This window comes from Bactrocera tryoni, unplaced genomic scaffold (assembly GCF_016617805.1).
Source record: "Bactrocera tryoni isolate S06 unplaced genomic scaffold, CSIRO_BtryS06_freeze2 scaffold_11, whole genome shotgun sequence".
In the NCBI taxonomy this organism is placed as follows: Eukaryota; Metazoa; Arthropoda; class Insecta; order Diptera; family Tephritidae; genus Bactrocera; species Bactrocera tryoni.
Window position 1 is genome coordinate 17199332 of NW_024395824.1, and position 17104 is coordinate 17216435.

At 32.0% G+C, this 17104-nt stretch overlaps 1 protein-coding gene across 16 annotated transcripts in view; it reads left to right on the forward strand.

Annotated features, from left to right (window-relative positions):
• The window catches only part of LOC120779428 (protein pangolin, isoforms A/H/I/S), a 268570-nt gene extending 255473 nt beyond the window's left edge, over positions 1 to 13097 (forward strand). For 14 of the 16 annotated variants that reach the window (XM_040111659.1, XM_040111660.1, XM_040111655.1 and 11 more), the window contains one exon: positions 9091 to 13097. In XM_040111659.1, the coding sequence (XP_039967593.1) occupies positions 9091 to 11065 (1975 nt within the window). In that variant the 3' untranslated portion in view covers positions 11066 to 13097. Of the gene's footprint in view, positions 1 to 1146; positions 2463 to 9090 lie in introns of those variants that run through there. The other 2 variants (XM_040111662.1, XM_040111649.1) reach the window with 1 other exon arrangement.
• The last annotated feature ends 4007 nt before the right edge of the window (positions 13098 to 17104 follow it).

Genomic DNA, 17104 nt, shown 5'->3' on the forward strand with positions numbered 1-17104 from the left:
CAACATTTTCGGTACCTATGGGCTTGAACATTTTTGGTTGGATTTGAACAATTTTTGGTAGAAATGTGGCATACTTTAAGGGAATTATTACAGCAAAATCTTATTGTTTTATCAGTTACTTCGTAGTTTGTGTATTGGAAAGTGAAAGAATCAAATGGAATTTAAAGTTGTGTTATATGGGAAGTAGTTGTGATTGTAGTCCGATGTCGCTCATTTTCCCACTGTGACATAGAAATATTAAAATAAAATCAAATACTAAATTTAGTCGAAATTGGTCTGACGGGTCCCGAGATATGGGATTTCACCAAAAAGTGGGCGGGCCACGCCCATTGTCCAATTTTCACACCGGCTCCAAAAGAGCCCCCTTATCCACCTATATACCACCCGTCTAGAATAATTTAGCAGGTTTTCAGTATTTAATTAAAAAAAATAAATAAAGCAGTACTCATTTTATGCAAAAGACCAACCAATTAAACGCGCTTTTTTTAAAGGGGGCGAAAGATGGGGAAAATGTTTAAGCTTATAGAAACCTTGTAGTTTAGTAAAAAAAAAAATAATTTATAGCTCGACCTCCCCCGACACTATAACAAAAACACTAATTTCTAAAAAATTAAAAAAAATTGTTTAGTTTTTTTGATGACTCATTGTTTTATCGAAAAAGAACCAAATAATACATTAATCTTTAAATTATTAGTATTAAATACATACCATGTTGTCCAGAATCCATAAAATATATTTTCTTTTGCGCTCCCTTTGCCGTCGTACACATTTAAATAATGTTTTTTCTGCGTCGTCTTCTTTTATTACATATTGAACATTTATACCATCACCATTATTACTAACTGATACGGGTGTGAATGAATGTGTTTGTCTGTGTTGGTTTTTTTCAAATTCGTATTTCGAATACATATAGTATATTATCTTTATGTACTAATATCTGTAACTTTAATAGAATATAGAAACATTTATCAAGACAAATCCAATATCTTCTTCTTTGTTTCCTTACGCTTGCACAACTCGAAATTATTTTGGATAATTACAATAATTAAACTAATGATGATAATAACAAAATAATTTTTAACGAAAATACACGCAACCATAAAAATATAAATGCATCCTGACATCTTTCTATGAATATATCGGTAGCCCCAATTTAAGCACAATGTCAAATCCAGCCATAGGTGTTGGAGTAAGTGGCGTAAGTGTTGGTAACCGCGGACTTACTACCGGCATATTGACACCAGTCGTCTCTGGTATTGGAAGTACAATTATTATGCCCAATTTATCATCCTCCTCATCGTCGTCCTCTTCGACGTCCTCTTCAAATCATCTGCAAATGCTCAATTCAGCAGTGACTTCTTGCGCCAATGGCAGTAGCAGTGGAAACAGCAATTTAATAGCGTCTCCTAGTGGCGGAGGAGTTAGCGCGAATGGTGGTATTATTGCTGCGAGTGGACATGGTTCCATAAATGCCGCCGCAGCCCAACTACTGAATCAAGCTGCTGTTGCTGCAGCTGCAGCAGCTGCTGGTCAAGTCAATAACAATCAAGCCTCCCAAACAAATAATAACAACTTGAATACCGCAAACATGCTACAACCCACATCCGCTATCAACAATATGATGTCAGCGGCTACAACAGCGACAAGTACTAATGGTAGTAGTGGGGCTGGAAGCAGTGGACAACAGCAACCGTCACCACAGGCGCCGCCAACTTATGTAAACTTATAAGTACAACTAATTTAGATGATGCTGAACGATTTAGCGTTTGCTGAGTTAAAGAGAGACGCTTAAAAGAACTCAAACCATAGTTAAACATAGTATATACATTCATACTAATATAAACCATATGCATATGCACCCATTGCTAATATTGAAATCCCGAAGAGTATTTGTAGACGTGTCAAATATTGTTAATGTATATTACATACATTTGTATGTATAAGGATATCGATAACAATGCATAACGGCGACAGTGTGTAGTTGTGACATTATTAACTTGAGATATTACATATGTATATACATTTGTATATAGTTAAATAGTTTAAAACATAAAATATACCATAGTACAACAAATTGATTAAGCTAGATGAGCCTAATGAACAGCTGTTTACGAGACAAAAAATGTCACAATGCAAAAGTAAACGCACACAATAATCGCACTTATTTTTTCAAGGAAATGCTTATTGAATTAGTTAAAGTTCAAAGAGAAATGTAAATACGAGCCACGGAATATGAATGAAAACAGAAATAATCAACATCGAAAACGCTACAGTTGCTCATAGCTAGACCAACCAGACACTTTTAATGTTGCCTACTGATATCTTTGTAAGGATAAAGGTCTAGCATATTTCACGAGTAGAACCAATGTGGATAACAACTTTATTTTAGATACATCCATACATCACCGAACAACTACAAACATAACAACAGCAACCATATCTACCGAACCACTTTAATGCCCGTATGAGTAAACTTTTTATAAATGCTTCGTTCCGTTTGTGAGCATATGTGTTTTTCAATATTGTTTTCTTTGTTCGCTTCTCGTTAATATTTGCAATTTTTATTGTTTTTATTTACGTTTGCGTTTCTGTTGAATTGCGTTTTTTTGTAAACATTTAAATGTAAATGTTTATAAACCTTAGTTATCCTAAGTAATACAAAGAATATTAATTTGATTTTTTAAATTTTACAATATATGTATCGACTGAATATCTAGCAATACTTATGGCTATGTACTAATGTACATGCATATGAGGATTAAGGTGACCGTTATTTCCAAAGTTGATTTTTTTTCAAACGCCTTTGTCCTAAACATAAGGATCCAAGCTCTTTGTATTGAGTATAATTTTTACTTTTCCCATACATTTTACAATATTTATTTTTTTTATCTTCTAAGCAAATAAAACTACAACTTAAAATAAAGTGATAATATTATAATAATAATGAAGTTATGCCTCAAATGTACCATATTCGTATGAGCAATACTAAATGTATACTACTGTGATCAAATTGAAAGGTGAATTTATTTATTTCTACTCCGCGTGTTTTTCGAATCGGCAATTTTTTTTTTCTGTAAGTTGGTAGTATTGTTAGTGATATCTATGCTTAATTCCACGTCAAAATATTCATTAGTATTTGTAATACGCGCCGTTTAGTAAGGCTCTGAAATTGAATTCTTCGATTTTAACTACATATGTCTGAATTTATTGGACAAAGAAGTGCGATAATGCACCATCTCATACTGCATTGGTTATTCGTGATCATTTCGACACATTTTCAACTAATATCGTGCCGCAACCACTGCATTCGCCTGATTTACCTTCGTGTAACTTCTGGCTATTCAACAAATTCACATGACCACTCCGAGGACACCGTTTTGACTGAATTGAGGATATGAAAGCTGAATCGAAGAAGATTCTGATGGTCATCACGACGGAGAGTTTTTCCAAATGCTATGATGACTGGAAAATTCGTAGGCATAAGTGTAGTTCAGCGGGAGGCGATTACTTTGAAGGGGATGAAATGGACGAAATTCCCCTTTCAATTTGATCACAGCATTATATCATTAGTATGGATGTTCAGGGCATTTGATGTGTAACTTTAACTTTTAGAGGAAAGCTTTTTCAGAGTGATAAATTTATTGCGGGGACTGTAACAAGTATGATAATTATTTTTCTATTTATAATTTTTCCTCACGAAATAATCGCTATATTTTGATTTGTAAGTGAAACTTAATATTAAAATATAAAGATTAATTTGTGAGGAAAATAATAAAAATCACTTTTTAAAAGTTTTTGTCATATATGTGTACTCCTAAAAAAAACAAAAAATTTCTACTACTACCGATATAACCGACCCTTCCTTCATAATAATTTTTTTTAGTAGAGAATTACGCAATAACTGTTATTTTCTGTACCAGATTTATTTGGTTAACTCAAAATACGAAAAAATGCCATGATGCGATATACATGGGATAGAAACTGGTTTATGTGTATCCGTATTTTTAGAGCAAAAACTAAAGCTTCAGAGGGCGTGTGCAGAAATTATCAACTGAAAATAACGGACACCCTAATGTAATCATATATGCGGAGTTCATAGTTGTGCTATTGTTGATAATAGTGCCATGTGCATTTTTGGCCCTCATTATAATAACCGTTGAAAGGCATGTTTATTGTGTTATTTGTGTTCTGATTGTGTCCAACTTCTCTACAAATGTACGTATTTAAAAAAAATTACAGCTGTTCATTTCATCCTCGTATATATATTTTTCTTATCACTTATGAGTGAATTATATAATTGCATGAAGTGCACTGGCAATAACATATGTATGTATGCGATAGTGTACTTTCAACTTTAATAACGGGCTATAGAAATACAAGTATCTTAAATGGCATTACTTTTGAACTTCACATTTGAATATATTATGTATATATATAATTTATGCATTTGTACATGATGATATTAAGTCTACTAATTCGAACACACTTATAAGTAGTAAGTTTCTTTAGGTAGCTAATATATAAAATTTGAATATTCAAATAAAATGTTTCCAATCAAGACAATATACCATAAAGCGACTAAATTATTATCCATACCAGCAAGGGAGAACAGCTTTTAATTGAAAGAGCATCTCGACAGCCAATTTAAGATACCTAATTGCTTAAAATATATTTTTTCAATCATTAAAGTATAAAGGTATTTGTTAACATACATAAATATCAATTCATATATTAAATTTATTAATTAATTAGTAAATAAACATTGTGTAACAACTATCTTCGTTTTTAAATACTAAATTTTTTTTCAAGAAATAAAAAAAAAGTACACTTCTTTTTTTCATTTTCCATATAAATTTTATCACCCTCATTAAATTTTGAAAGGATTCAAAAGCTCAAAGCATTAGCTATATCAGCTCGAACCTACATACCCGACGGCATGAATGATTATTTCATGATATCAAATGCCCACACAAGCCAGCCTCAATGGCAATGTATTTAACAGATTGTTAGCAATGTACATAAGTTGTCTGTCGAGATGCCCTGTAATATTAGCTGTTTTCGATTCGCCACTTCTCTGCTCACTCTCTCGGCGTGCTGCTTTCTTGTCAGAACAATTACGTATAAAATCATCAACAAAGCTATAATTAAAGTGGCATCTCCAAGGCTACCAAGATTTGTTCTGTGTATTTAGGCCAGTTTTACTATTCTGAATGGCTCAAAACAGAAATTATTCTCAAAAATAAAAAAATAATTAATCATACAAAACAGAATTAAGGTATTAATTACTAAAACTTTTTTAACCACCATGCATGGGTCAGAGGACATGCCAGCGCAGGATTGCACCACAAGTGTTGCCTGTTTTTTGTACAACTCATATAGGTTGTTAGATTAATTTCTCTCCAACCCTTAGTGAATCGGATAATAATATAAATTTTTTTCGTCTCTACACGCGCCTTTATTGCTGATAGCCTTTTATTTATTTGCCATTTTTTATTTCACTAGATAAGATTCTCATCATATACAAACCTACTTATAAATGACGTAATGTAAAGTTAATGTCTAAACTTTTGATTTTAATTGCTACATAAAAAAATAAAAAAATGTAAATACATTTCAATCAAAACATTCAATTCATATACATTATTTTAAAGATTACAGGCATCTTTAAATTAAAGACCTTTCTAGATTCACTCCAATCGATCTCTACAGAACATCACAGGGATCTGAGTATAGCTATACGCTCCTCGAGCTCCAATGCAATGAAAAATATGGCCCAGGTAGTTAACTCTTCTTTATAAAGTTACTTAAAATGTTTTGAACTAACTCTGCTATGTTCGTCTGTCTGTCCACAACTCTGTATATATACGAACTAGTCTTTCAGGTTTTGAGATTTCGCTCTGAAATTTTGAACCCGTCAAAGAAGCTTGGTCGCAAGGCTATCGTCCACTATTGTTTATAGCTGCCATACAAACAGACCGATCAAAATAAAACTCTTGTATGGAAACTCTTTTATTTGTGAAGCGTATTATAGCTTTGACCAGGGTGCGTTTTTTTAATGAATCTGTTAGTGGATTCCAACTTTTTGACCTATGTACATATTTACGACAAATATAACAAATTTTTTTGGACTATTTATACAATAGCTTCTTAACGATGGCGTGTCGATATTACTAAATAAAAATAATAATAATAATTCATTATAATTATGACATTCACTATTATCGATCGATAAGAAACCTGAATCTAGTTTCAAGATTTTGACAGTTTCGCACGACATTTCGTAGACTAATTAACCAAATTATATTATAAAATAGAATTAAGGGCTCCAAAAAATGTTTTCGTAGATCTTTGTTATTATTCCTTACTCTTTTTGTATATATCTCTATTTGATCTTTGCAGATCAAAATCACCTGAGAAAATAACATATTATAACTAAATAGATATCATAAATAGGTATGTCACTAGCCCACAGGGTAATCAAGTATCTACATCTATAATATGATCATATGTATTTATTAAAAATATTTGTTCTGAGAATACAATAAAACCTATGCTTACGTAGTTCCTTTGATGTTAACAAATATATTGATATTGTTGTATGTTGTTAATATAATTTTTTTTTAATAATATTTAAAATGTTATTTAATTAAACATATTTTTTATGAGTGGAATTTCGTATATTTTACGGTGTTTACAATAGAACGGAAAATACATACAAGAAAACTTCGCGTTGGCGCAACGCTTTCCAATACATGTACATATTTATGTACATACAAATACATACACACACATACAAGTATGGATTAATTATCTCATCAAAAGGACAGACTTTATTTTATGCATTAATTTTGTCATTTTTTTTTTTTCAATATATACGCAATTGTTGTTTGGATGTTGTTATAAATTTAAGAATTTTGGTTATTATAATTGTTATGTTGAATTTGTTACAAGTGCATGATTACTAATACTTCATTGTCGATTACTTTACGCATATAATTGCAAATCAAATCATTGATTATATAAGGATTGTTATGCTACAATGTATGCATATTACAAACGTTGAAATAGGAATAACCCTAAATATACTACCGACGTATACCATCTGTGTATAAATTAAAAATCTGCAGGTATTCAATCTTCTTCCTGCGCATACCAAAAATTATTCATGATAGAGCTCAGTTGCTTGATAACTTTCATTTATCTTTGCTAAAAGCTTGTCCTAGTACCTCCTATGCCAGGAAATTGGTAGTACCAGCCTCCTTACCTCTAATCAGTGCGAGATCATTACAACACATTGTATATATTTTCTTATCATTAGAAAATACAATGCTGGTATTATTTTACATTGTCAATATTTTTTGTAGGTAAATATATGTTTTTGTTTTTAATTCACCTTGTTTTTGCACATTTTCTCAACTAATCGACAGACTTAGTTAAATAAACAACTTATTTGTAAGGCAAAAAGTTAAAATTTCCCAAAACCAGTGCCCTTACTTTTAATAAAACTCATCGCACTATTTTACTATATTTCCCCTGATTAAGAAGATTTATGTGGATCTTTATGTCCTATTTGTGGTATAAGACGGGAATATATTTATGGTATCGTAGTTCATATGTATATTTATAGCGCTAACTTCAACGAGTTGGATAATATAATAGCACCTAAAACATAATATCTTAAGTTTTAAGACCTTTTCCAATTATTTTTTTACCACTCTTTTTCTGGTGGTTAAATGAATAAACAAATTCAGATTGTCAAACAAACTTCTTTCTACATTCGACGATGTTGAGTGCCATATTATAATTGTGTTAATTTCTTGGATTACATTTCGATTGAGCAGAGTAATTGCGCATTGAAGACTCTTTATTGAAGCAAAATTGAGGTAAGAAAATTCATGCGGTACTGATGACATTATTTAATAACAACTTGTTATACAATCAATTCAATTATTGTGGAATACATTGTATTAACGATGAAATGCTCAGCGGCTACATTTTCTTAAATGTAACAAGACATGTACGCGCTTTCTCCTCCATTGACAAACCTTTACCACAATGAAATTGAAACATCCCGACAATCTTACCTCCAGAGAACTAGGAGACATAGCAGGAATTGACAGTAGCCATCTCAACAAATTTGTAATAGGCTCAAAGAGCTTTATCAAATGATATGATAAAGTTTTAATATCACAATGGTTTTGAAAGCTGTCCAAGTGAGGTCCATATTACGATAACCTAATTTAACCCAACAAGAAGTTGGAAACATTATTCATACAAAAATATTGATACTTTCTCTCTTTGGACAGCTAGCCTTGTACAGTGCCGTTAACGATATAGATTAAAAATAGTAAAAAATCAATCCAACGCTAGTTGACCATAGACTACAGGTATACATGGTGCGTTTAGTATTTTCTGTTTCTTAAATGACAATTTCATATGTTAATCAATGGAGCTGTAATATATACGTTTCATAAATTAATGGCATTTTTTACATTATCGTTGAAATTCAAAATATTTTCCAATGTTGCAATGTTGCTTTACCCTCGCTTCGCAATTTTAAGCATTTTAAAAATAGTATTTAGAGAATTTTGGCTTTTTCTTTTATTGATTTTAAAGTAATTCATAACATTCTATGTGAATTGATTGGTTTTAAATATACACCCTTATAAATGTCGCATGATGCACGCGTATTTGGAGCTTTTTTTTACTTATGTCTTTAGACAGAACATTGACCTAAAAGATTTCGTTTTATTAATTATTTATACGCATATTTCACTTTTTAAATGTCTATAATATACAAATGTATGTATGTATATGTGTGTATACATTTATAAATATGCATACATTTTACAATTAATCCTCATTAAAAGCACAAACCTTTGCAAAGGAATATTACATCTCTAACATTTAAGTCTAAATAAGAAGCCATAAAAAAGCACGAAGATTAAGAAAATAGTTCCAAATGTAAAAGTTCAGTTAATGTGTAAATTTGCATTGGTATGTGTGTCTCTAATAATTTCCAGTTATTAATTATTTACTTTTTCTCTTTCTTTATGGGTGTATACGTATCATTTTCATTCTTATGCTCAGACGTAAAAAGAAATGCATACGCTATATGGAAGGATTGAGAGGTAGTGCCGGTATCAGTGGCACCAAAGATGATAGCTTTCAGGACTTAGACGATCTAGATGACAATGCTAGTGATGAAAATCTGGGTAGTCCAGGCAGTATTGATGACAACAACAAAACACCTGACGATGATACCGGATCACTGAATCATTCGCTATCTAGTCCGGGCTGCCAAAGCGGTTTGTCTAGTCTTCAAAGCCCGTCTACCAGTATGGCTAGCCCATTAAATCTGCTCCCTAGTCCTGCAACGCCCTCAACGATCGGTCTGCCATTTGGACTTACTGACAATCAACAAGATCAGAATGTGCAAAGTCAGCAGCAACTACAACAACCGAACAGCGGTATCGATTCGGCAGCTCAACAAATTCGTATGCAACAGTCGAGCCAACATCAAATTCATTTAAGTCAACATCAGCACCTTCTGCAGCAGCACCAGCCGCATCCGCATACTACATCCTCACACAACGGTATTTACGAGCATGCCGGAAGATCGTTTATCTGTAGTGGTAGCATTGGTGTCGGGAGAAGCACAATTATATCTCCATCTCTGTCAAATAAGAGCTCCAGTGGCATATGTATTAGCAGCAGCAACACTCTAATAAATACCTCATCATCAGCGTCTGGTGTGACAACCACGGCCGCCTTCACAGAACGCACTATGCGTTCACTTCTGAATCCTAGTCCTTCCGGCCTATTGCTGAATAACAATTGCTTTCCACCAAGCGGCCTAGAATCAAGCGCAGGAGCTATAATTTCCATAGAACATATTCTATCAAATGCCAATAAAATATCATCCGGCACTGCATCCAATACTACAACCACCAACACCGTGGGCAAGAGAGCCAACGACGATTTAAATGGTTTTATTTCCTTCAATAACAATAGCGATCCGTCTTTTACCAATAACACCGGCAATAACAGTGCTTGTGAAAATAATTCAATGGCAGTTACGTCGACACCGTTAGTCAGCGACACAGTCAAACCTTTACCAGCCGCGATGGCAAAATCGAGCGTTTCGTCGTCTGCGCCGTCTTCACCTGTTGGCGATACTTTCGAAAAGGCAGTTGCTCCTGCTCAACGAAACCCTATAGGCGCTAATCCACATGATATCAACAACCCGCTCAGCATTAATCAGCTGACGAAATGCAGTGAAAGTACAAGCAATACCAATAAAAATATTGTGACAACTACTAACAATAATTTTAAGAATATCATTGCAACGGCTGACAAAAACAGCAATTCATCATGTTTTGATAATATATCAACAGCATCCAGTAGCAATACTAACGGGATCGCAGCAAAGAAATATAATCATAACAATCAACAACTGCCAAAACAACTAGCCTTACGAATATCCTCAACCGCTTCATCGCCTCAACAACAGCAGTTAGCAACGACGTGTTTATTCCCGCCAGTACCGCAACATTATCAGCAGCAATTCCATTTGCATACATCTACTGGACAGCCAACGCCACCAACGCACCATCATGCATCCCTCCGCCATTCGCATGCACATCCACCATTGTTCAACCAACATTTTCAACAATTCAGTCATCACTTGGCGTCCGTGGCAGCGGCGGCGGCTGCAACAAATGTCCACATACCCAATATATTGAGTGCTGCTGTTGTGAAACCCAACAACAGTATGCAACGTAATACTACAAGCGATGTTATAGCTAACGAAGCAGCTGCACCAACAATAATTGAAGCGATTGAAACTACTGCTGAGGATAAGGCATGCACAGAAAGCGTCGGAAATCTGACAGCGCTAAAATGCCATGCCTCAGAGACAACAGTAGCGACAACGACGTCTATGCCAGGTACAACAACAGTAACGACGAAGACGCTGCCAGTGTTGGCTGCAGACAACACACCCCTTCTTAATGTTAATACAACCGCTTCCGGCAATGAAAATGGAGCAATTAGCGTTACGTAACGGTATCATCAGAAGGGCGCACCGCAAACCGTTGATTTTAATGTAGTTTCGTTGTATATCATAAAAAACGTATTATTCGTTTCGTTATAATTTGCTTTTAATAGTTTGTGAATATGAGTATTACAAGAATAAGCAAGTATAGTTCCGAGTAAGCCTTCAAAACATTAATGTGAATGCAAATTATAGTTGCATAAACATCCTTTACTTTCTGTTATCTTGCGGTGGCTTAGTTATGGACTCATGAGGCTGGAAAGCTAATTATACTTAAATGTATACAAGTATACATATTATATATTACAAATATGCATGCAATGTTCGGCGGTTAAGCGAGTCAAGATGCAATTAATGGGTTAATAGTTTTTAGTAATCAACTAAAAATAAATTCTATCTATATTATTAAAGAAATTGCAGCCACATTTTTGGTAATAATAATGTTAAAAAGAAATATCCAAAACACTCAAAAGCGATAAATGGACACGGATTTTTATCCAGCCAAAGACTGACAACTCAGCCTTATTTCTCTTAATTATTTCATTATTGTTGTTTAACTACCAAACAAACTGACCGATAAAAATCAAGTTCTTGTATAGAAACTTGCTTATGTGAGAAGGATATTCTAGCTTCGGTGCAACCGAACGTTTATTAACATTTTTCTGCTGTTAATAATAAATCTTAGAACAAATAACCAGTCCTGCTTTCAAACCAAAAAAATTCGTATCCAATATTTTTCATCAACCAACAAAAAAAATTTCGAATGTTTAGTACGAAAAAAATTTCCGAATGTAGATTTCAGATGAATGACCCATTTATAGGACTTCAAATACATACATTATGCTTCTCGCCAAAAGTAATAGCTAAAAACTTTTCACATATCATTAGACAAGCCATGTAATGTTGTCACAGTCATCTTGAGTGCGTGCACATAACTTATACTTTCATACATATACGTTTCAAATATCATGTAAGCAAATATATTTGGCCTTGAATATACTTGGTAGCGGATTCAGCATTCAAAATTTGATAATCTGTCAAAATTTTCAAATACATACAAAATACAAATTACAAAATATTATTGCCAAAGGATATACACGGATAGTTCAATAATGAAATATTGTTATGTGAGAAGCCCAGTTATATATAAATATATAGAGGTATACAATGTAAATTAGCTATACACATCACTGTGTGTAAAAATATGGAAATTACTTGAAAAAATTCAAACCTAATTTTTTTAAGTAGTGCAGTTAATTAGGTCATGAAATAGTATACAGTATAAATTTACAAAAAGAACAAGATACTTTTATTTATGTATATATATATATACATATATATGCATATATGAACTCATATCTTTAAAACCAAATGAATTATAAGAACAATGTATTCAAAATATTTAAAAATGAATGTAAAACCACTTAATGATAGACTTGACCCAAACTCTAAACGAATTTATTTGTCATAAGCAACAGGTATAAAGGAACAATTAAAAAATATTATAAAATGAAAAAATAATATAAATTTCAACAAATATATATTTTGTCATATTTATATAAAAACCAATCAAATTAAAAACACAACAACACACAATTGATTACGTATACCATATCTAAACCGCATAAATTACTTTTGGAAAAGCACATGAGCTACACACATGCACAGTCAGTAAATGAAGTAAAGGTGAAACTAGCTACAGAATGCCATACAGTCCATAAAAAGTTTGCGTTCATTCGATTCTATTTAGATGATTCCACAAGCTTTTGCCTTTTGCCCTCATTGGCCATTTACCAATTTACTTCACATCTCATATCAAACTTTCAGTACACTCGCTACCTTCTCAATTTGATACAGGTTATAAAATAAATTCAAGAAATTGAAAAAACTAAATATAGTAGCTAAAAATTAAATAATTAGACAATTTTACGATAGTAACGCTAAGCAAGAAACATAATCAATATAATGCAAAATACAATATAAACTGTGCCACATTTTTGTCATATATATATTTTTTCGAGTATTATGTAAAGTAAATTATATAAACTTTAACAAAGCACGCAAAAAAAAAAAAATTAATGAAAAAGCAAAAAAATATAGAGTAAAAATAATTGGTTAAATAATACAAATAATATTTAGACAACGATAAATACAAATATAAGCCTGCAATTTAGCATTTAAAAAGCATATGAATATTTGAAAACAATAAGAGGAACAATATAGTATACATATGTAAAATAGCTTATTACGTTTTCTGTTTTAAATTTACAGGTTTTGTTGCGAAGCGTAAATATAAAAGAAAATCTTAAAAATGGAAGTAAAGTGCTTGCTCAGAGAATTCGACAGTATTTCTCAAAAAAGTTTGCATTATATGACATTGATACTGGCCATGCTTTCAAACCTTTTTAGCAACTTGACTAAACAATGTTATACACCATTGTAACAAGAGGAAAATGTACACTGTGTCCATATATTAAGGGGTTATATACAATTAGGAGGTCGAAAAAAAGGCATTTTTCAAGAATTTGTTCTAAGAAAACTATTTCGTTTATTGATTTGAAACTTGGCAGGTATATTATGACAACCTTAAACTATATTCACATATTTTTTATTGCCAAAAATAATGATCGGGAACGTTGATATTGCCAATTTTGAAGAGGTCCGCAAAAAAAAGGCCTCTTGCGGTGAGCACGATATCTCTGGACTGGGTCATCTAAAATGCAAAAACCAAATAAGTTTCATTAATATAATAAATAATCTAGTGATTGATCGAAGGAATTAGCAAAAAAAAATTTTTTGACAAAATGGCGGCTACTCAAAGCAAAAGGTTCGATTTTCGACCAAAATTCGGGTCTATAATTGTTTATAAAAATAAGAAATTTTCATCGGATGTGGAAATCCTTCGATTAATTACTAAAAAATATAGCTAAGAAGCTTGTGTAAAAATTTCAGACCGATCGGTTGAGCCGTTTCTGAGAAATCTTGCTCACCGATTTTGAAAACACCGTTTCGAGAAAAACGAGTTTAAAGTTTTGAAAGCACTTTACATGTAGTTGGCGCGCCATCACTAATGTGTCTATAACTTCGAAAATATTCGTCGGATCGACTTGAAATTTTGTACGTGCATACTCAGATATATATATATTAAGAAAACGCAAAAAAAAAAAAATCGATTTTTTGAAAATCCTAACTGTATATAACCCCTTAATTACTTTTTTAGTCACTTACATACAACAATTAAATTAATATGTTTTCAATAACAATTCGAAGGCAAATATTTCGATTTTGGCGGCCAACAGAAAAAGGCGGGACTACTTTGCTTTTTTGAATAATTAAAAAGATAAAAAATTATAAACAAGCGTATGTTATTTGTCTAATATCTTCTTCTAAACAAACACGATATGCATATGTTTCAAATGACAGAATGTGAGCATAAATTTGATGAACAGTTGCAGCAATCACTATTAACAACAATTTACAACTCACCATGGCAAAAAAAAAAACAAAGCAAAATATAATTTTAATAAGTGGCGATAAAGGCGATACACAAACTAATTGTTTAAACATGATTGAAACATACAAGTGTAAATAAGTCACAAGGCGTATACATTAAGAATGTAAGCGGACTAGCGTATATGTATGTTATGTAAGTATGTACGTGCGTATGGGTAGCATACAGCTATAAAGTAAATTAAACAATAAATGCCTAAAATGATAAATAAACAAACATACATATATATTCATACAGATCCATATATATAACGAATAGCAATTGTGGCCAAGGCGAGTTATGTATGCATATGTATGTATCGATAATTGCCAATTTTCACTAAAAGACTGTTACTATCTATTAGTTGTATATATAAATTATCATTAATAAGCGATTAATGTAAAGATAATAACAAAGTGTAATAAAAAATAAAAACAGATTACAAGAATTTCATTAGATTTAAAATTAAAATAATGTAGTTACAACAACCATATTAGTGCGTATAAATAATTAATAGGTAATCAATATTATACATGTATGTAGGTGCATATGTATGTTATTATATAAATATAAGGTGAAATGTAAGCAATGTGCGTTGTGAAGAAAATTAATTTTTAAATGCATTTTTGTATATGTGTCAGTGAATCACAATGAACTAACCACAATCTTGCGTAATGATGCCTTTGTATGCACAAGAGAAAAGTTAAAATATTTATTTGTGCATTAGCGGTACTACATTGCTTCCCACTGAATAATTGCGTATAAATGCAAATATATACATATATATTTTTTAAGTATTGATATACTATACAGCTATGTATTGTAGTGTACAGCGGAATACGACAAGTCATGTATGGTACAAAAATACCTGGAAATGTACTACATTAACACAGCATACCTTTAAAATTATTAAGGTGTGCAAAAAATCAGAATTACAACATTTGTTGCTTGTCAATATACACACGGCAATTGAGTTGATATTTGGCATAAATTCGTACTTTGATACATACATACATGCATATGTAAATATTTATCACATGCTCCGCTTTGATGCGGTAGTATACTTATACCGGTGTGTCTAACGGCAGACTAAATCTTTAATTTGGTTTAACCAAAGATAGTAAATAACGGCGAGAAATACAGCTACTTAGCGAATATGATCAAATTCACTAAATGCAGCTTTATTTGTAAATGAGCTCTTAAAGAGCATTTTCGTGCACCAATTGTAAGCAAATTGTTAACTAGTATGTTTTATAAATTTTAACAGCATGCATGCAATGTTTTGGAAGCTCCGTTTAAATTACATCAACAATCAGATTTACAAGTATATGTTCACAAACTGCTTGAATTTATTGAAATAACACATATTATGTGTATATTAAATATTTCTGCGGAAAGCCTAGCATTAAATGCATTTTCATGTGGAAATGCTAAACATAAAATAGTAGAGACAAAGTTATACCGTGTGCGCAATTGCAATGCTTATTTTGGGTTTACCACGAAGTTTTTAACACCTAGAAGGAAACGTAATCAGCATGACAAGCTGAGTTAATTTAGCCATGTCCGTCTGCCAGTCTCACGTTTTGAGCTATCGATCTAAATTTTCTTTTTCCCTTTTCTCCCCAACAAGGTGTTAATTTGTCGGACATTGGCCTACTATAGCATATAGCTGTCATATAAATTCAACGATCAAAATTAAGTTCTTGTATGAGAAACTTTTTTATTTAACAAGATATCTTCACAATATTTGACATGAATTATTGTCCAAGCCAACGCAATAATATCCAAAAAACAATTGTAGATCGAAGTACAGTATAGCATAGACATACATATGAACAGAACGCTAAAAATTAAGTTTTTGAATAGAAAACTTCTATATTTGTGAAGAGTGCTCTAGCCTCGGTGCAACCGAAGTTCATGTTTTTTCTTGTTTTCTCTTAACTTGCTTTTATTACACTTTAATATGGCATGACACTGTGTCAAGGTTCTGTTTTCATAACGCTTTAGCATTATATAGCGTTGAAAATTGTACTAAATTATTTTATAGCTTAGTATACTTAAATTTAATTTAAGTAACTTTTACATTTTTTTACTATTTGTGTTGAAGTATTTATGTAATGTATCCGTATGTAATTGCTGTTTCATCTGTTTATTTTGAAATTATAATTAGCAAACTACTATGTCATGTGTGAACTAATGTGTTATTGTTAAGTTACATCTGAATGTATGAGTACGTGCAATATATACGCCTTTAGTATACGCAATTGATTTATTCATATGTTATACGGACTATGTGTGTGGAAATTTTGAGCCAAATTTAAACATTTAATTAAGTACTCCCGTATAGGAAGAAAATTTCCACCAAATATTTCAACATTATCCGTATGAATGCCTTACATCTGTTATATTAATGCACATTGCCGGCTAATCAATCCATTTGGAACAATCATAAAATTAAATTATATATTTATGTATATACTAAATATGTGTACAAGAAATGCCATATATTCTAGAAAGAAAACTGAACTAGGAGCTTTTACAACCATATTAAAGTACAA